The sequence below is a fragment of the Pristiophorus japonicus genome, chromosome 5, assembly GCF_044704955.1.
Source record: "Pristiophorus japonicus isolate sPriJap1 chromosome 5, sPriJap1.hap1, whole genome shotgun sequence".
Taxonomy (NCBI): Eukaryota; Metazoa; Chordata; class Chondrichthyes; family Pristiophoridae; genus Pristiophorus; species Pristiophorus japonicus.
Window position 1 is genome coordinate 210,695,758 of NC_091981.1, and position 21,331 is coordinate 210,717,088.

The 21,331-nt window shown below is 43.7% G+C and overlaps 1 protein-coding gene across 2 annotated transcripts in view; it reads right to left on the bottom strand.

The window, feature by feature from the left end:
- Nucleotides 1-902: 902 nt before the first annotated feature.
- Nucleotides 903-21,331, bottom strand: part of LOC139263953 (protein phosphatase 2C-like domain-containing protein 1) — a 45,762-nt gene continuing 25,333 nt past the window's right edge. For both annotated transcript variants that reach the window (XM_070880043.1, XM_070880042.1), the window contains one exon: nt 903-2,363. In XM_070880043.1, the coding sequence (XP_070736144.1) occupies nt 1,081-2,363 (1,283 nt within the window). In that variant the 3' untranslated portion in view covers nt 903-1,080. The remainder of the gene's footprint in view (nt 2,364-21,331) is intronic.

Genomic DNA, 21,331 nt, shown 5'->3' on the forward strand with positions numbered 1-21,331 from the left:
TCCTATTTCTCATCTACATGTTGCCCCTTGGCGACATCATCCGAAAACACAGCATCAGTTTCCACATGTACGCTGACGACACCCAGCTCTACCTCACCACCATTTCAGTCCCCGCCACAAACTCCGTTCCTTAGCCACTGATTCCATCCCTCTCCCCAACTTGTCTGAGGCTGAACCAGACTGCTCGCAACCTTGGTGTCATATTTGACCCTGAAATGAGCTTTCGACCTCATATCCGCAGCATAACTAAGACCACCTATTTCCACATCCGTAACATCGCCCAACTCTGTCCTTGCCTCAGCTCATCCACTGCTGAGGCCCTCATCCATGCCTTTGTTACCTCTAGACTTGACTATTCAAATGCACTCCTGGCTGGCCTCCCACGTTCTACTTGAGGTCATCCAAAACTCAGCTGCCCATGTCCTAACTTGCACCAAGTTCTGTTCCCCCATCATCCCTGTGCTTGCTGACCTTCACTGGCTCCCGGTTAAGCAACAACTCGATTTTAAAATTCTCATCCTTGTTTTCAAATCCCATGGCCTCGTCCCTCCCTATCTCTGTAATCTCCTCAAACCCCACAATACCCCCCACTACCTCTAATTCTTCTCTCCTGAGCATCCCTGATTATAATCGCTCAACCATTGATGGCCGTGCCTTCTGGTGCCTAGGCCCTAAGCTCTGGAATTCCCTCCCTAAACCTCTTCGCCTCTCTAGCTCTCTCTTCTCCTGTAAGACGCTCCTTAAAACCTACCTCTTTGACCAAGCTTTTGGTCATCGGTCCTAAATTCTCCTTATGTGGCTATATGTAACATTTTTTGTTTTATAATACTTATGTGAAGTGCCTTGGGATGTTTTACTACATTAAAGGTGCCATATAAATACAAGTTGTTGTTGTATTTTGGGTAACATTTACATTGTGGATTGAACAAACAATTTTTTGTGTACAGTGGTATACTTAGCCAATAGCTTTCTTTGAAATTAACAAATGTATCACAGCTGGCAATGACCAGTTTAATGTTTAGATAGACTTGAAGTCGAAGTTTCTTTCAACGTACCATTTCTGGACTGAATGAGCTTACATCATTTCTGCTCTTTTAGAGACTGTGATTTAGCACAACCTGGAAGCAACAATATGAGCACTGTTATGTTATCACAAGCTCCTGCTTGTTTAGCAGTTTCGACTAATCTTTTGCTGATGGTATTTGCTAACATTTCATACTGATTTTCTTGCGGCACTGCAGTGGTTTCCTGAGTTGTTGCTTCTATGTTTTCTCCCAGATTCATAATATAAGTTTCATCATATGGTATTTCAGTGGAAACCCTTTCTGGCAAAGATGTTCCACTTTGCTCAAAATTCAAGGACACTGATATTTGATTCTTTGATTCTTTGGTTATATTCTCTTGGCTATAATGACCATTTAGTCCCTCAGTCCGTGAAAGCTCCTCAGCAACATGAGTCACTAATATTCTGTCATCATTATATTCCTCCTTTGTTAAATATTCCTCAGAAATGTATTCTTTGGAAGTCCTGTTGTCATTCGCTACATTTTCTGGTAGAGGTTTCTCAGAAAAACTGACCACAGATGTCCTATTCTTGCTGTCCCTCACATTTAAAGAATCTTCAAGAAAACTTTGCACAGATGTGTTGGTGTCATGTTTCTTGTTCGAAAAAAAATCATCATGAACAACTTCAATTTGATTTTTGGATTCCTCCTTTTCTGCAACGTTCTCAAGTAAACGATGCATGAGTTGCCAAACAGAATTGTGGTCCTTCTTTGCTGAATAATAATCGAGTATAATTTTCACAAACTCCTTTTTTCTACTGCGTTCCTTACTTATTACAAGCTCCTCAAATAAACGTCCAACAGACTTTTTAACATCTTTATGCCCCTGCTGTGAAAACTCCTCCAGCAAATGCATTATAGAGGACCGCCTGTCAATCCTTCGCTCATCTGAATCCACAGCATGTATTGAATGAAATATTGAGCTAATCACTCTGGAGTCTGTGTCAGCAGGTGTAAAATATAAAGAAAGCATTTCCAATGAGATTGAAACTACTTCATGTCTTTTCAGCACGTTCCAAAATCCACTTGAAGCTAGAACAAGAAACTGGCATGTGGAGTCAATAGGGACAGAGACAGTATGTGGTATTGGTACAATAGATCTTTTAAGCTTGGGGTCTCCATGGTATCCAAGCCCTCGTGTTGATTGAATGAATCCTTCTACAAGCCCATGTCGTTCATTTTTACTGATTGTTCCACCAGTCTGCAGAATACGTTTACATTCATTACGGTTCGAGGTGCTGTGGTTTCCAGTTAAACAGTAACCTCTTCCATTTTTACACAAGACAACATGTATATCACCTGCAGAAAGACACATTTACAGTTTAAGCAATACTAAGTTATTGATTGTGACTGAACTTAAAAATATCTAGCCACTAATACTTTTTTTTAATCATGTGCAGTAAACAACTGTGAATTAATTCTTTGTACACACTTTAAAAAAATGATCAAGGTTTTTTTTTAAATCATGATACAATAATTAACAGCATTTCATGTTCAATTCTGATCGGTTACTTGAGCAGTAATTTTTATGAAATCACACTCCCAGTGGGAAGCCTCTTTCATTCTTAGGAATTCAGACACACGTCATCACAATTTTCCATCCATTAAGGCTGCATATTACATTTACAAATTACCTGCGAGGGTTAGTTAACTGTAAATGAACTGAAGTTGATATGACCTGGGGATAGGGGGAGCAGAACATTTGCCTTAAAAGATGAGTTGGAATTACCTTATCTTAAATGGGGAGATGAGAAAAGAAGCAGGTAATTTCTTCTGGGACTAAGATCACACTGATAACAGTCCCTTGTGGTGGGGGTAAATGATTGGCACTGCTGATGCCAGACCCAATGTCCATTCAACTGTGGGAGCTGGGTTTGAATCCAGCCTGTCTGATCTTTCATTTCAGCTGTTAAGAATGTAGACGCCCTTCAGCTAGTCAAGGAAGAGGGGTGCAGCCTTCTGGAAAATGCACCATCACTCGATCTGACTTTCGCAGGCACCAGCTCAGATAGTCACACCACACAGACTTTAGAGGCTAGGGTAGCTGAAAGACTGGAGTTTGTAGAGAGACTAGAGAAACTTGGTTTGTTCTCTTTAAAGCAGAGAAATTTAAGGGAATATTTGACAGAGGTGTACAAAACCATGAAGGGTTTTGATAGCATAAATAAGGAGAAACTGTTTCTAGTGATAGAAGATTTGTGAGGAAACAAAATTTATACAGCAAGTTGTTATGATCTGGAATGCACAGCCTGAAAAGATGGTGGAAGTAGATTTAATAATAACTTTCAAAAGGGAATTGGATAAATACTTGAAGGGGGAGAATTTGCTATGGGGAAAGAGTAGGGGCATGGACTAATTGGATAGAAAGGCTGAAAGAAGGGCAGTAATTGCAGCTCAACATTCCTGGTTACAGGGTTTTCAGATGAGATAGAGAGGCGGATAAAAAGGGGGGGGGTCACAGTATTGATTAAAGAAACAATTACAGTTGTGAGGAGGGTTGATATATTGGAAGGATCATCAAATGAGGCCATACGGGTTGAGCTGAAGAACAACAAAGGGGCAATCACACTGCCGGGAGTGTATTATAGATCCCTTAACAGTCAGAGGGAGATAGAAGGGCAAAAATGTAGGAACATTTCTGAAAAGTGCAAAGATAATAGGACATTAATAGTAGGGGTTTTCAACTACCCTAATATTAACTTGGATAGAATTAATGTGAAAGGTATAGAGGGAGCAGAATTCTTAAAATACATTCAGGAGAACTTATTTAGCTGGTACGTAGCAAGCCCAAAAAGGGAGGGGGCAGTTCTGGACTTAGTTTTAGGGAATGAAGCTGGGCAGGTGGAAAGGGTATCAGTGGGAAGGCATTTTGGTGGTAGTGATCATAATTCAGTTAGATTTAGGGTAGTTATGGAAAAGAATGATAGACCAGGAACAAAAGTACTCAATTGGGAAAAAGCCAATTTTACTAAGCTGAGATATGATTTTGCAAAGTGGACTGGAAACAGCTACTGGAAGGTAAATCAGTGTCAGAGCAGTGGGAGGCATTCAAGGAGGAGATAGTAAGGGTTCAAAACAACTATGTTCCCTTAAAGAAAAAAGGTAGAACTAACAAATCTAGAGCCCCCCAGATGTCAACTGGCATACAGGATAGGATAAAGAAGAAAAGGGAAGCTTATGACAGATACCGAGAGCTCAATACTGCAGAAGAGTATACAGAGGAGTATAGAAAGTGCAGGGGTGAAATTAAAAAGGAAATTAGGAAAGCAAAGAGAGAGCATGAAAAAATATTGGCAAGTAAAATCAAGGAAAACCCAAAGATGTTTTAAAAATACATTAAGAGCATGAGATTAACTAAAGAAAGAGTAAGGCCTATTAGAGACCATAAAGGTAACCTGTGCGTGGAGGCGGAAGATGTGGGTATGGTTCTTAATGAATACTTTCTGTCTGTTTTCACAAAAGAGAGGGACGATGCAGACATTGCAATCAGAGAGGAGGAGTGTAAAATATTGGATGAAATAAACATAGTGAGAAAGGAAGTATTAAGGGGTTTAGCAGCTGTGAAATTGGATAAATCCCCAGGGCCGGATGAAATGTATCCCAGGCTGTTAAAAGAAGCGAGAGAGGAAATGGCAGAGGCTCTGACCATCATTTTCCAATCCTCTCTGGTGACAGGTGTGGTGCCGGAGGACTGCTAATGTTGTACCGTTGTTTAAAAAGAGAGAAAGGGATAGACCAAGTATATACAAGCCAGTCAGCCAAACTCGGTGGTGGGAAAATTATTGGAAAATATTGTGAGGGACAGGATAAATCTTCATTTAGAAAGACACGGATTAATCAAGGAAAGTCAGCATAGATTTGTTAAGGGAAAGTCATGTCTGACTAACTTGATTGGATTTTTTGTGGAGGTAACAAGGAGGGTCAATGAGGGTAGTGCATTTGATGTGTTGGACATGGATTTTAGCAAGGCTTTTGATACGGTCCACATGGCAGACTGGTCACGAGGCAGTGACAAGTTGGGTCTAAAATTGGCTCAGTGGCAGGTAGCAAAAGGTAGTGGTCGATGGGTGTTTTTGTGACTGGCAGGCTGTTTTCCGTGGGGTTCCGCAGGGCTCAGTACTAGGTCCCTTGCTTTTTGTGGTATATATCAATGATTTAGACTTGAATGCAGGGGGTGTGATTCAGAAGTTTGCAGATGATACAAAAATTAGCCGTGTGATTGATAATGAAGAAGAAAGCTGTAGACTGCAGGAAAATATCAATGCACTGGTCAGGTGGGCAAAACTCAATTCAATCCGGAGAAGTGTGAGGTAATGAGCCTGAAATTCCAATGTCCCGGGTCCATACGAAGTTTCTACGGACCCGGGAAGGCATCGGAAAAGTCGGTTTTCAGCGTGCAATGCGCATGCGCTGAAAACAGGCTGTTCCGATCTGTCAAGTTTCTGGCTTGACAGATCTCGCGCATATCGGGAGCGAGGACACTTCAGGGCAAGTTGCGATATTTACGCATATCTTGCCCAGCAAATGTCCTCAAAAATCTTGCGCCTGAAAAAGCAGGCTTATAGCTTACAGTTACAGGCGCAAGTGTTTAAAAACATACATAAACATTAAAATTAAATTAAATAAACACATATGAAAACATATTTTATTGTTAAAAACCCTCCCCACTTTGGTAAGTTTATTTTAAGGCATAATTAAAAAAACTTATAAAAAAATATATTTTCCCGACTTTAAAAAAAAAAGAACTTTAATTTAAATGAATCTTAAATATGTAGTGTAGTTTTAGAAACATAGAAACATAGAAAATAGGTGCAGGAGCAGGCCATTCAGCCCTTCTAGCCTGCACCACCATTCAATGAGTTCATGGCTGAACATGAAACTTCAGTACCCCCTTCCTGCTTTCTCGCCATAACCCTTGATCCCCCGAGTAGTAAGGACTTCATCTAACTCCCTTTTGAATATATTTAGTGAATTGGCCTCAACTACTTTCTGTGGTAGAGAATTCCACAGGTTCACCACTCTCTGGGTGAAGAAGTTTCTCCTCATCTCGGTCCTAAATGGCTTACCCCTTATCCTTAGACTGTGACCCGTGGTTCTGGACTTCCCCAACATTGGGAACATTCTTCCTGCATCTAACCTGTCTAAACCCGTCAGAATTTTAAACGTTTCTATGAGGTCCCCTCTCATTCTTCTGAACTCCAGTGAATACAAGCCCAGTTGATCCAGTCTTTCTTGATAGGTCAGTCCCGCCATCCCGGGAATCAGTCTGGTGAATCTTCGCTGCACTCCCTCAATAGCAAGAATGTCCTTCCTCAAGTTAGGAGACCAAAACTGTACACAATACTCCAGGTGTGGCCTCACCAAGGCCCTGTACAACTGTAGCAACACCTCCCTGCCCCTGTATTCAAATCCCCTCGCTATGAAGGCCAACATGCCATTTGCTTTCTTAACCGCCTGCTGTACCTGCATGCTAACCTTCAATGACTGATGTACCATGACACCCAGGTCTCATTGCACCTTCCCTTTTCCTAATCTGTCACCATTCAGATAATAGTCTGTCTCTCTGTTTTTACCACCAAAGTGGATAATCTCACATTTATCCACATTATACTTCATCTGCCATGCATTTGCCCACTCACCTAACCTATCCAAGTCACTCTGCAGCCTCATAGCATCCTCCTCGCAGCTCACACTGCCACCCAACTTAGTGTCATCCGCAAATTTGGAGATACTGCATTTAATCTCCTCGTCTAAATCATTAATGTACAATGTAAACAGCTGGGGCCCCAGCACAGAACCTTGCGGCACCCCACTAGTCACTGCCTGCCATTCTGAAAAGTACCCGTTTACTCCTACTCTTTGCTTCCTGTCTGACAACCAGTTCTCAATCCACGTCAGCACACTACCCCCAATCCCATGTGCTTTAACTTTGCACATTAATCTCTTGTGTGGGACCTTGTCGAAAGCCTTCTGAAAGTCCAAATATACCACATCAACTGGTTCTCCTTTGTCCACTTTACTGGAAACATCCTCAAAAAATTCCAGAAGATTTGTCAAGCATGATTTCCCTTTCACAAATCCATGCTGACTTGGACCTATCATGTCACCATTTTCCAGATGCACTGCTATGACATCCTTAATAATTGATTCCATCATTTTACCCACTACTGAGGTCAGGCTGACCGATCTATAATTCCCTGTTTTCTCTCTCCCTCCTTTTTTAAAAAGTGGGGTTACATTGGCTACCCTCCATTCCATAGGAACTGATCCAGAGTCAATTGAATGTTGGAAAATGACTGTCAATGCATCCGCTATTTCCAAGGCCACCTCCTTAAGTACTCTGGGATGCAGTCCATCAGGCCCTGGGGATTTATCGGCCTTCAATCCCATCAATTTCCCCAACACAATTTCCTGACTAATAAAGATTTCCCTCAGTTCCCCCTCCTTACTAGACCCTCTGACCCCTTTTATATCCGGAAGGTTGTTTGTATCCTCCTTAGTGAATACCGAACCAAAGTACTTGTTCAATTGGTCTGCCATTTCTTTGTTCCCCGTTATGACTTCCCCTGATTCTGACTGCAGGGGACCTATGTTTGTCTTTACTAACCTTTTTCTCTTTACATACCTATAGAAACTTTTGCAATCCACCTTAATGTTCCCTGCAAGCTTCTTCTCGTACTCCATTTTCCCTGCCCTAATCAAACCCTTTGTCCTCCTCTGCTGAGTTCTAAATTTCTCCCAGTCCCCAGGTTCGCTGCTATTTCTGGCCAATTTGTATGCCACTTCCTTGCCTTTAATACTATCCCTGATTTCCCTAGATAGCCACGGTTGAGCCACCTTCCCTTTTTTATTTTTACGCCAGACAGGAATGTACAATTGTTGTAATTCATCCATGCGGTCTCTAAATGTCTGCCATTGCCCATCCACAGTCAACCCCCTAAGTATCATTCGCCAATCTATCCTAGCCAATTCACGCCTCATACCTTCAAAGTTACCCTTTTTTAAGTTCTGGACCATGGTCTCTGAATTTACTGTTTCATTCTCCATCCTAATGCAGAATTCCACCATATTATGGTCACTCTTCCCCAAGGGGCCTCGCACAATGAGATTGCTAATTAATCCTCTCTCATTACACAACACCCAGTCTAAGATGGCCTCCCCCCTAGTTGGTTCCTCAACATATTGGTCTAGAAAACCATCCCTTATGCACTCCAGGAAATCCTCCTCCACCGTATTGCTTCCAGTTTGGCTAGCCCAATCTATGTGCATATTAAAGTCACCTATTATAACTGCTACACCTTTATTGCATGCACCCCTAATTTCCTGTTTGATGCCCTCCCCAACATCCCTATTACTGTTTGGAGGTCTATACACAACTCCTACTAACGTTTTTTGCCCTTTGGTGTTCTGCAGCTCTACCCATATAGATTCCACATCATCCAAGCTAATGTCTTTCCTAACTATTGCATTAATCTCCTCTTTAACCAACAATGCTACCCCACCTCCTTTTCCTTTTATTCTATCCTTCCTGAATGTTGAATACCCCTGAATGTTGAGTTCCCAGCCCTGATCATCCTGGAGCTACGTCTCCGTAATCCCAATCACATCATATTTATTAACATCTATTTGCACAATTAATTCATCCACCTTATTGTTTTCTATTTTTTATTAGTGTTTTGTGTGTTACGGGGGGGGGGGGGGGGAGGGAGTTCTCATAATAATGGGAACTTCAACTTACGGAATTTCCATTATTATGAATGAGAAAATACTGTCCCTTGATTGGCTGCCCAGAGCCATGCGACTCCAGCTCCAGCATACGGACATCCCAACGTGCACGCGCTCCAATGCGCAGTGAGTGAAGGCCTCAGGATCGGAAGTTCGAGCGAGCGCAGCACCTTCAAGTAAGTGCACATTTTTTTTCCTTTTTTCAGTAGTTTGCCCATGGGAAGACCTCGATCGGAATTTCTGGGCGAATACATTTGTGGAGGGCTAACAAGGCAAGGAAATACACAATAAATGGAAGTGTAGAGGAACGGCGGGACCTTGGAGTGCATGTCCACAGATCCCTGAATGTAGCAGGGGAGGTAGATAAGGCATTTGGGATACTTGCCTTTATTAGCCGAGACACAGAATATAAGAGTATAAAGCACTAGTTAGGCCACAGCTAGAGTACTGCATGCAGTTCTGGTCACCACATTACAGGAAAGATGGGATTAAACTAGAGAGGGTACAGAGGAGATTTACGAGGATATTGCCAGGACTGGAGAATTTTAGCTATGAAGAATGATTGGATAGGCTGGGGTTGTTTTCTTTGGAACAATGGAGGCTGAAAGGAGACCTAACTGAGATGTATAAAATTATGAGAGACCTAGAGTGGATAGGAAGGAGCTGTTTCTCTTAACAGAGGGGTCATCAACCAGGGGACATAGATTTAATGTAATTGGTACAAGGTTTAGAGTGGATTTGAGGAGACATTTTTACACCCAGATGGTAGTGGGGATCTGGAACTCACTGCCCGAAAGGGTAATAGAGGCAGAAACCCTCATAGCATTTAAAAAGTACTTGGATGTGCACTTGAATTGCCGTAACCTACAAGGCTATGGATGACAAGCTGGAAAGTGCGATAGCTTTTTGTCGGCCAGCACAGACATGATGGGCCGAATGGCCTCCTTCTGTGTTGTCAATTTCTATGATAGCTCTTTCAAAGAGTCTGCACAGGCACGATGGGCTGAATGGCTTCCTTCTGTGCTGTAACATTCAATGATTCTAAATGCAGAGGAGCTCGGACAAGGGGGTAGGATGCTACAGGTACAGCTCGCGAGAGTACGAAGTCGCATACCAGTTCTGCTGCAGAGGACTCAGATGCAGAATTCGAGGAGTCAGGCTACTGAAGAAGGCTGATGAGCATTTTCCAGCAAATGTTAGGTGCACTGGGCAGCCTGCCAGAGAGCTGGCGCACAATGCCGCGGGGCATAGAGGAGTCCAACTCCAAATTGTCTCAAGGCTTTGCACAGAGCATGGAGACCATTCTTTCTAACATGAACCGAGTGGTCAGATCCATCAACACCACTCTGGTACCCACCATGATAGAGTCTATTATGACAATTCTGACAAGGCTCAGATGGCTACTCTGGCAGCACAGACTGCTGTCATGGAAGCTCATAGGGCTACAATGGCAGCTCTCACTGCTGGCTTGGAAATTCATCGACTGCCACCTTTGCTTTAGGGGCCACTGTTGCAATGGGCTTCCAGCGGCATTGGCTCCACAGCAGATGCACCGACTGTCCTTTCTCAGGGCACGTGTACGCCTGCTCCCCCACCAGCCAATCCGCCAGTACCCTTGATAGTGCCATACAGCCAGCCAGCTCAGACTGATGCAGCCCATGACAAGATGCTAGAGTCTGGAGCAGAGCCGTCCAGGCCTAGAACTGTTCACAATCGTCCTTCAACGCCATCTGAAGTGTCCTCAATGGGAGCTCAGTAGCCTTCCACCTCACCAAGCTGTAACCATCAGGGAAACACTTCGTAGGAGCAGTAGGCTAGGAAAACAAGCACACAAGACAGGAACAAAGAGCTTGCACAAGAGTGAGTTGTGGTTTCTTTTGGGAACATTGTCAGAATACTTGTTTGATACATTTAGTTTTTGTTCTGAATTTGCTGCTGGTGTTTATCCTTGTAGTGAAGTGAGGGCAAGACCCATAAGTGTGGAGTGAAGGAAGATGATTGTAAGCAAAGTGGTAAGGATTGTGCAGCTGTTGCTGTCTGAGGAATGGAAGGTGAATATTTAGTTGAAACGCTCCTCAATGAGCTGGTTTCTGAGAGCTCGGGCAGCTAGGAGCACTGCTGGCCGCTTCCTCTCCTCCTCTTTCTCCTCCTGCATTTGTTGCTGCCTAGATGGTGGAAAAGTTTGGGCCCTCATGATGGCTAAGCAGGTGACATCAAATCCAGATAACCACTCAGGATAATACTGCAAATCTCCTCTGGAACAGTCCAGACAGTAGAAACATTGCTTGAACATGCAGATTGGCTGTTTGATAATGTTCCTTATTATGGCTCTTGTCGGCATGATCTGCCAGCTGTGGCAGGCTACTAACAGGAATCATGAGCCATGTCTGAATGGCATGGCGCTTGACGCCCAATATCCAGCCTTTTTTGGTGGCCTGGTTGGAATACAGGTGGCACAGAGGACTGGCATAGGATGAAAGAGTCGAGAGCTGAACAGACAGTGGGCACAGACCTTGCATGATGCGCTGCCTGTGATGGCAAACCAGCTGTATGTTGAGGGAGTGGAACCCCTTTCAATCGCTAAAAGCTGGTGATAAGGAGCACGCATGGCAGTATGTGTGCAGTCTATGGCACCTTAAACACTGAGGAAGCCTCACATAAGAACATAAGAAATAGGAGCAGGAGTAGGCCTTATGGCCCATCGAGCCTGCTCCACCATTTAATAAAATCATGGCTGATCTGATCTTGGGCTCAGCTCCATTTCCCTGCCCACTCCCTATAACCCTTCACTTGCTTATCATTCAAAAATCTGTCTATTTCCACCTTAAATATATTCAATGACCCAGCCTCCACAGCTCTCTGGGGCTGAGAATTCCACAAATTTATAACTCTCAGAGAAGAAAGTCCTCCTCATCTCCGTTCTAATGGGCGACCCCTTATTCTTAAATATGCCCCCCCCTAGTTCTAGGTTCCCCCACGAGGTGAAACATCCTCTCAGCATCTACCCTGTCGAGCTCCCTCAGTATCTTATATGTTTCAATAAGATCACCTCTCATTCTTCGAAACTCCAACGAGTATAGGCCCAACTTGCTCAACCTTTCTTCATAAGTCAACACCTTCATCTCAGAAATCAACCTAGTTAACCTTTTCTGAACTGACTCCAATGCAAGTATATCCCTCCTTAAATAAGGAGACCAAAATTACATGCAATACTCCAGGTGTGGTCTCACCAATACCCTGTATAGTTGTAGCAGGACTTCCCTGCTTTTATACTCCATCCCCTATATTGACAGAATCAAAAGCTGTAGCTCTCTCGTCCTGCTTTGCTCTGTCCATTGGGAAAGAGATGTAGGTTTTCCCCCTGACTTTTCGAGCCTAGGAGACCTCCCTGATACATTAGTGTACTCAAAAGTATTTACAGCACAGAAACAGGCCATTCGGCCCAACCGATCCATTCTCCACATGAGCCTCCGTCCACCTTTCTTCATCTAACCCCATCAATATATCCTTTTATTCCTTTCTCCCTCAAGTGCTCATCAAGCTTCCCCTTAAATGCATCTATGCTATTCACTTCAATTATTTATGGCCCGCAAGTGGAAATTGCTTCTCTTTGTCTATCCTTTCATAATCTAAAAGATCTCTATCAGGTCACCTTTCAGTCTTCTCTTTTTGCGAGAGTCCCAGCCAATCATTCCTAATAGGTATAACCTCTCAGTTCTAGATTCATTCTAGTAAATCCTTTTTGCACTTCTCCAGAGCCTCTATATCCTTTTTAGAATATGGAAACCAGAACTGTGCACAATACTCCATGTGGTCTAACCAAGGTTCTATATAAGTTTAACATAACTTCTCTGCGTCTCAATTCTATCCCTCTAGAAATGAACCCCAGTGCTTGGTTTGCTTTTTTATGGCCTTATTAACCTCCATCGCTACTTTTAGTGATTTGTGTATCTGTAACCCCAACTGTACTACCATCTGAGCGATGTGGCTGATATCACCTGGTGCAGCCTGAAAGGAACTCGTGGGATAAAAGCTAAGGGCCACGTTGGCCTCAACAGCCACAGGCACACTGTCCATCAGCTGATTTGAGGCTCGCATTGTGGCTGCAGCAAGTAACATAGCTTGGTGCCAGATTCTTTGGTAAAGGGAAGGCATATCATACATTACTCCTCGATAAAGTTAATGTAGGAGAAACATTCCCTGAAGACACTCTGTGGAATTGGCCTCCTGTGCAGTGTCTTCCGCCTCCTCCTTTTGGCTGCCGCTCCTTCTCTATGGTGTCTTCTCCTCATCTTCCAGTCCTGAAGGCAGCCCTATGAGAGCACCCGTGTCTGCAGGCAGATTATTTCTGAGGCAAACAACAACAGTGCAACACCTGCCAAATCATTCTGTTTAGACAAAGCACTCTTTCTTGAGTGATAAAATATACAAAAGAATACCCAGAAGTCAACCAGCAGTCTAAAGTGATAAACCAGCAACTACCCGTTAAGTACAGCATTTTCCCTTTAAATAGCGCTGGTTAGAAGGGCCTTCACATTATGCTGTGCAAGTTCAGCAAGTGGCGAGTGACGCGCAAGAAAATCGAAAACAGGTTCTCCAGGAAGCACAAGATTCTAATTTGAATCATTATTGTGAGTTTTAAATGTTCCCAATGTGCGCTCATACCGCCATCGCATCTACATTATCCAATATGGCAGAAGGCGGACTTCCGACTGAATGTGTGCATGCACTTCAGCCTGCAATATTTGGAGCTTAGTGGGCCCGTTAATCAGATTGTCTTGAAATCTACTAATGTTGTACTATATTAATTCCTCTTTATATTGTATTAATGTTAACCTTTAGTCTTTGCTGTTAAGCAGAGAAGTATAAGCCAATTTAAAGTACGACTGGACTTTTGGGCCAGGGCTGATCATGCAGCAATGATCACTTTCAGAATTATCTAATAAGAGACTTAATAAAAGAGGTGAATATTGCATACTGGTTCCTAAAGTTTAGAGAAATTAATCATTTGATAACAGTGTTAATATTGCAAAGGAAAACATCTGGGCATACATACACCATCCTTTTTAATTGATACCAATGATACAGAAATAAAGACAACATAATTAAAGGGGTTAGCCCAATGGAAAGAGCTTGTTAAGTAAAAAAAATAAAGTTATTGATAAAGTATAAATCAATTAAATTCTTCTTGTATGAGTTTTATTTTAACTTTTATATAATTATGCAATGCAGAATTGTGTGGATTGTCACAGAGAGAGAGAGAGAAATGTATAAAAACTGGTAATTTGTAAATTAGTTTGTAATGAGTATTTGGATTTGTGAAAATCTAAGATATTGTGCTCAGAATTGTAACACATTGATTCCCCAATCAATCATCATCATAGAAAGTCGTACTTACAACTATACAAGTGTATGTTTAAGTACTACTGCATCTACTGTATGCTTAATAAACCTACGACATCTAACTTCAATGTTCAAGAGCCTTATTGAAAACCTTACACGAACAACACAAAGACTTTTGCAAGTGTTAGGACTGTGGATGAGAATAAATTACTCCAAGTGGATCTTGATATGATAGAAGAATGTAGCCATACTTGGCAAATAGTAGTTAACTTAGATAACTGTTGGAAAACTGTAACTAGTGGGGTGCCACAGGGATCAGTGCTGGGACCTCAACTATTTACAATCTATATTAATGACTTGGATGAAAGGACCGAGTGAAATGTAGCCAAATTTGCTGATGATGTAAAGATAAGTAGGAAAGCAAATTGTGAGGAGGAGGCAAAGAATCTGCAAATGGAATATAGATTGTCTAAGTGAGTGGGCAAAAATTTGGCAGATGAAGTCGGAAAATGTGAGGTTATCCACTTTGGTAGGAAAAATAAAAAAGCAAATTATTATTTAAATGTGGAGAGATTACAAAATGTTGCGATACAGAAGGATCTGGGGGTCCTTGTACATGAAACACAAAAAGTTAGCATGCAGGTAAAGCAAATAATTAGGAAGGCAAATGGAATGTTGGCCTTTATTGCAAAGGGGATGGAGTATAAAAGTAGGGAAGTCCTGCTACAACTGTACAGAGCATTGGTAAGACCACACTTGGGGTACTGTGTACAGTTTTGGTCTCCTTATTTAAAGGAGGGATTGACTTGCATTGGAGGCAATACAGAGAAGGTTCACTAGGTTGATTCCTGAGATGAAGAGATTGACTTATGAAGAAAGGTTGAGCAGGTTGGACCTATACTTATTGGAGTTTAGAAGAATGAGAGGCGATTTTATTGAAACATATAAGATACTGAGGGAGGCGCGACAAGGTAGATGCAGAGAGGATATTTCCACTCGTGGGGAAATCTAGAACTAGGGGGTATAGTTTCAGAATAAGGGTTGCCCATTTAAAACGGAAATGCGGAGGAATTTCTTCTCTCAGAGGGTCGTGAATCTGTGGAATTCTCTACCCCAGAGAGCTATGGAGGCTGGGTCATTGAATATATTTAAGGTACAGATAGACAGATTTTTGAACGATAAGAGAGAGTCAAGGATTATGGGGAGCGGGCGGGGAAGTGGAGTTGAGGCAAAGGTCAGATCAGCCATGATCTTATTGAATGGCGGAGCAGGCTCGAGGGATCAAATGGCCTACTCCTGCTCCTATTTCTATGTTCTTATGTTCTTATAGATGTGGTGTTATGCATATGGGCAGAACTAACACGAAGACTAAGTATACTTACACTCTACAAGGTACAGAACTGTAGTCTGTTGAGAAGAAAAAAATCTCATTGTTATAGTACATAATTCATTTGATAGACTGGATTTTCGCCTTTTGTGATTGCCAGTTTTCCGGCGCTAATCGTGGCAAAATCAAAATTTTGGCGCCGGGTTAGCACTAGAGCATGCAACTTTCGCCAAATGAAAGATCACGACGGACATCAGTGCTAACTCCAGCATTGCACGACAGAATTTGTGCACCGGAGCCAAAAGTACCGACTGGAAATAAAAATTAGCCGTTCTGCGCATGTGCAAATTTTTTTTTTGCCGCGCTTCTGGTATGCTGTCTGATCGCAAACACTAATGCAGGGCACAGTTGCCATGCACATGCGCAGTACACCCGGAGCTGAATCAACCATTTTATTATTTGATTTTCATGATGGAGGAGGACGATACCAGGCACGAAGATTCACACAGGAGGCCAACAAAGCTCTTGTGGGGCTGTGGAGAGGAGATGGCAAGAACTCCAAAGGAGGGGTGGATCCAGACCCCTACCAATGATTTTTAACAAGATCTGGAGAAAGATCGCTGAGGAGGTCTCTGCCTCAGATACAATAAAAAGGACTGCCGGAAAAAGTTTAACGATCTTTCCAGGGTCGTTCAAGTGAGTAAAATTTTTATTCATTCCTTCTTTTGTTACTTAAATTATAAATCTCATTCGTTCTGATGTGGTTGCTGTATCTAAGCACTCTGTGGATTGCCTCCTAAAATGCCTGACACATAGGTAAGCTTAGTGTGGCACCCTATTTGACATGAATGATCTTTACACATTATTAAGATTGCTTTCTGAGATCTGATAAGATGGTTCCACACTTCGACGTCCTCCTGATGAACCACGTGCAACTTCCAAGGCCATTGAACAGAGGACTCTATTACATTCAGACTATATGGTATAAGTGCTTTGGTGGCTATCTGTGTGTGTGCCAGAAGAGCAGATGGACTTCTGGTAACCATTCCCATTTACACCTTTGCAAGGAAAGAAGTCCCACAACCGCCGGAAACAGCTGTGGACAGGCGGTGATCCACCTTAGACCCTGCCACTTACGGACCTGTAGGAGTGAGTGGCAGGCCTAATCGGAATCTCAGGTCGGGCAACTGCCATTGGTGGCGCTAACCCCTGCTTGCGTCCTGAGGGTAAGTCCTGCACACTCCCTGGGCTGGGTTGGGGCAATGTGATGCAGTGTCGGTGGACTAGGGTTGGGGCAATGTGATGCAGCGTCTGTGGAATAGGGTTGGGGCAATGAGAAACAGTGTCTCTGGACTAGATCTAATGGAGTCGCGGCAGTCCTTCAAATGAGCTTGTGCTATGTGACCTTCCTCATGTCACCCTGCCCCCTCTCCTGCTGCTAACCACTCGTCTGTTGCTTTCTACTTCCAGATGATCAGTCACAGACGTCGAATCCTTGGGGTTAACCCTCCACGTCAGCCCAACATATGGAGGAGAAATTTGACGAAGAGAGTTGACGGAGACTGATCAGCTAACTCCAGGGAGGGTACAGATGCAGTCTTTTAACCTCTTTTATACCTCTTTTAACACCGGTAAACAAGTCGTCCGAGGAATATCAAACATTCCCAGGCTCTGACAACTCCAAGGCTCCTTGGACTATTAGTGTGCAGCAACGCAGTTCTGGGGTCGAATCCCATATGCTGTCTCTCCGGAGGGTGAGTCGGCAAAGCTGGTCTGCTGACAGACAGGCAGACACACATTTGGACATGATGGCACTGTCCAGGGAGAGCATCGGGCTCGCCCGTCAGCTCCTTGAAGTCCTGGGTAGGATTACCATGAGTATTGACAGTCTGAAAGTGACCATAACGGAGGTAGGGTCGCAGATTGTTAGTGCGAGCCACAAAACCTGCGAGGCAAACAACACCCACCAGTCAAGTCCCGGAAGTGTTGGGAGCAGCCTTTCCGAGTTCCCCAGTGTGACACCCAGACACACTCCCACACCACCTGTGACTGACGACGCTGATGAAGAGGCTCGCCAGTCACAAGCCGGGCCATCCACACCACGAGCTGGTCCAGTGTCTCCCCAGGAGGCGTCTCCAATGTCTCTCCCCCCAACACAGCAGCGCTCTGACAACGTTGCTGCATGCTATCGTGGCGCCACTTTGGGTACGAGGAGCAGGCGAGGGAGGGGGAAAGCCAGTGTTAAAAGACTGTGAGGCAGGGATGTTGTTATCATGTTATTGTTATTGTATCACAGTTTGATTACAATTTGTTATTTTATTAAAGTTTCAACTTTTTCAAGTTATGTTCACAAAGTTATAACATCTTACAATGTTTGATAAATTCTTTTGTTCACCTTAACCATTCCAGTGTAGTGTCTCATTTGCAGGACAAGAGGGGGAATAGTCAACATGGTGGGATAGAGTGGCCAGGCAACGGTGAAGCGTGCTGTTCACTCCAAGCAAAGTGTTGAATTATGAGCTGCTGATGTAAGGCTTTTGCAGCATCAAAATTTCCACAATTCCTCCCCTGTGGTTGTGGTGGTGCCATGGGTTCTCGCCAAGCTCCTTTTCCTCATCCTATTCCTCTTCCCCACTCTCCTGAGGTGGTTCTGCAATCCCAGTGGCAAATCCTGTCCCCTCATGATGACTAAGTTGTGTAGCATGCAGCACACCACAATGAACTCAGAGACCTGCTGAGGGGAGTATTGTAGGCAGCCTCCAGAGTGGTCCAGGCATCGGAAGCGCTGCTTGAGTACTCCAATTGCCCGTTTGACGATGTTGCTTGTGGCTGCATGGCTCCCATTATAGCGATGCTCGGCTTCTGTCTCAGGGTTCTGGACGGGTGTCATGAGCCAGATGGCGAGGCCGTAACCTTTGTCCCCCAGCATCCAGCTCTGGCCTTGTGGTTGAAGCTGGAACAGGCCTGAGATAGTGCTCTCATGCAAGATGAAAACGTCATGGATACTCCCTGGATATTGGACATTTACTGCCATGATACGCTGAGTATGGTCGCAGATTAATGGAGTGGAATCCCTTTCGGCTTTGGTATACCTCTGGATTATGTAAAGGTGCTCGCAGGGTGATGTGCACACAGTCAATGGCACCCTGAACCTTGGGGAAGCCAGCAAATCGTCCAAAACCTGCAGCCCTCTCATTTTGGCCATCTTCGGTCATTGGGAAGTTTATGAAGTCCATCCTGAGTGTGTGCAGTGCATTAGTCACCTGGCGACTGCTGTAATGTGTAGCATGCTGCGAGATGGAGCATATGTCCCCCGCTGATGCCTGAAAGGTACCGGAGGCATAGAAGGCAAATGCCACAGTCACCTTCACCTCAACAGGCAGTGCAGTCCTGATGCCGCTGGTAGGCTGTAGGTCTGCCTGTATGAGCTGGCATATCTGTGTCAGCGTTTCCTTTCGGAAGAGATATAGACAGGCTAAGTGGGCAAACATTTGGCAGATGGAGTACAATGTGGGAAAATGTGAGGTTATCCACTTCGGCAGAAAAAATAGAAAAGCAAATTATAATTTAAATGGAGAGAAATGCAAAGTGCTGCAGTACAGAGGCACCTGGGGGTCCTTGTGCATGAAACACAAAACGTTAGTATGCAGGTATTCAGGAAGCCAAATGGAATGTTGGCCTTTATTGCAAGGGGGATAGAGTATAAAAGCAGAAAAGTCCTGCTACAACTGTACAGGGTATTGGCAAGGCCACATCTTGAGTACTACGTACAGTTTTGGTCTTATATTTAAGGAAGGATATATTTGCATTGGAGGCTGTTCAGAGAAGGTTCACTAGGTTGACTTATGAAGATAGGTTGAGTAGATTGGGCCTATACTCATTGGAGTTTAGAAGAATGAGAGGTGATCCTATCGAAACGTATAAGATTATGAGGGGGCTCGACAAGGTGGATGCAGAGAAGATATTTCCACTCATAGGGGAAACTAAAACTAGGAGGCATAGACTCAGAATAAGGGGCTGCCCATTTAAAACTGAGAGAAAGAGGAATTTCTTCTCTCTGAGGGTCGTAAATTTGAGGAATTCTCAGCCCGAGAGCTGTGGAGGCTGGGTCATTGAATATATTTAAGGTGGAGATAGACAGATTTTTGAGAGATAGGGGAATAAAGGGTTATGGGGAGCAGGCAGGGAAGTGGAGCCGAGTCCATGATCAGAACAGCCATGATCTTATTAAATGGCGGAGCAGGCTCGAGGTCAAATGGCCTACTCCTTCTCCTATTTCTGAGATTCTTAGGTTCTTGTTCTTATGAAGCGCAGTTTTCTAATGCACTGTGCCTCCGAGAGCTGCAGGTATGAGCGCTGTTCCCTGTAAAGCCGTTGGGGGTAAGGTCTCCTCCCCATACGTCTGCGATCTCTTCGATTACGTTCAAAATGATCTTCAATAAGCCTTCTTGCAGCTTGGTGCTGTATAAATACAGCAGCCAGGAATAATGGTTGACATAGTATAGCCCCCAACTTTTAAAATGTCCTTTAAAATGAACTATAAACTCACATAAAACTTCAGTATGAAAAACGCAGCCTTCTTCTCCCAATCCTTTTATGCACTCAACTTATGCTCCGTTTTCAAAATGCTGCCGTTGGCGCCAGGTGCACCCTGGGTCCGACCTGGATGCGACTGCTTTTTGCTGGCGGGTTCCCGGGCGGACGCTAAATCGGGCGATATGGCTGAAAGTTCCACCTGGGGCGCTAGCGCAGTGTTGCACGTGAATTAATGTCATCCAAACGGTGAAAACATCGGCCAGGTGCAAAATTTTAGCGCCATTGCAAAACCACTGCTGAAAGTTCCACCCGAGCTCAAAATGTTTCGCGCCAAAAAAAATGTTGCGCCGCACCCAAGTGCTAAACAAGGTGCAAATTAGTCGAAAATCCAGCCCAAGGTTCACAAGCAATGCCATGAAGTGATAGACAAAGCAAATATGGTATTAGGTTGCATTATCAGAATGATTCATTATAAAACAAAATACCCCAGTTTTGGTACCCTCACATGGTGGCTGATATGGAGGCTTTCTAAAAGATTCAGAGGGGACACGAGAATGATACCCACCTTGTTACCCAGAAAGGCTTAAAAAGCTGGGTATATTTACACTAGAGATGCATAGACTCTGGGGTGATCTGACAAAAGTGTGTATAATAAGGAAGGGACTAAACTGTGTTCCTATTGAGAGATTATTTCAATAACAGGTTAGAGAGGACCAGGGATTGTGTGTACGAGTAATGCAATGGGTGAACTAGATTTCAAGAGCTTTTTCCTTTGCCAGAGGATAGCAGACCTATGGAATGAATTGCCAGCTTGGGATGCGAGTGCAGATTCACTGCATATTTTCAAAAGAAAGCAGGACCAATTCCTGACTGGGACGCCAATCACAACATATAAAAAGTAAGCTGGAATACTAACTAAGGTAAATCACAGTCACTGTGATCTTCTAGACTAGTTTTGTTTGCTTAAGGGGGGTCAATGAGGGATTTTCCAGACTTTTCCCCTCAAATGGCCATGGGTTCTTATCTGTTTTTTTTATCTTTCCCAGGATATTACATAGCTGCAGGAGGGTTGACTGTATGGGCAGGCTTGGTGAATCAGCTGGTCTTGAATTTCATTTTCTTGACTGTCCATCATTTCCGATGGCAAGATTAGGCTGAGCGTGGTTGGAACAGTTCAGGAGGCTATAGAGAGAAAGTTCAGGGTGGGATTTATCTAGTGAGTCACAGAAAGGTGAAGGCAACCCTTGTGAGCAGAACGGAGGCATTCAGCAAAGCAATTGTCTAATTTGCATCTGATCTTCCCAGTGTATTGTAAGGTTTACACACTTTCACAAAA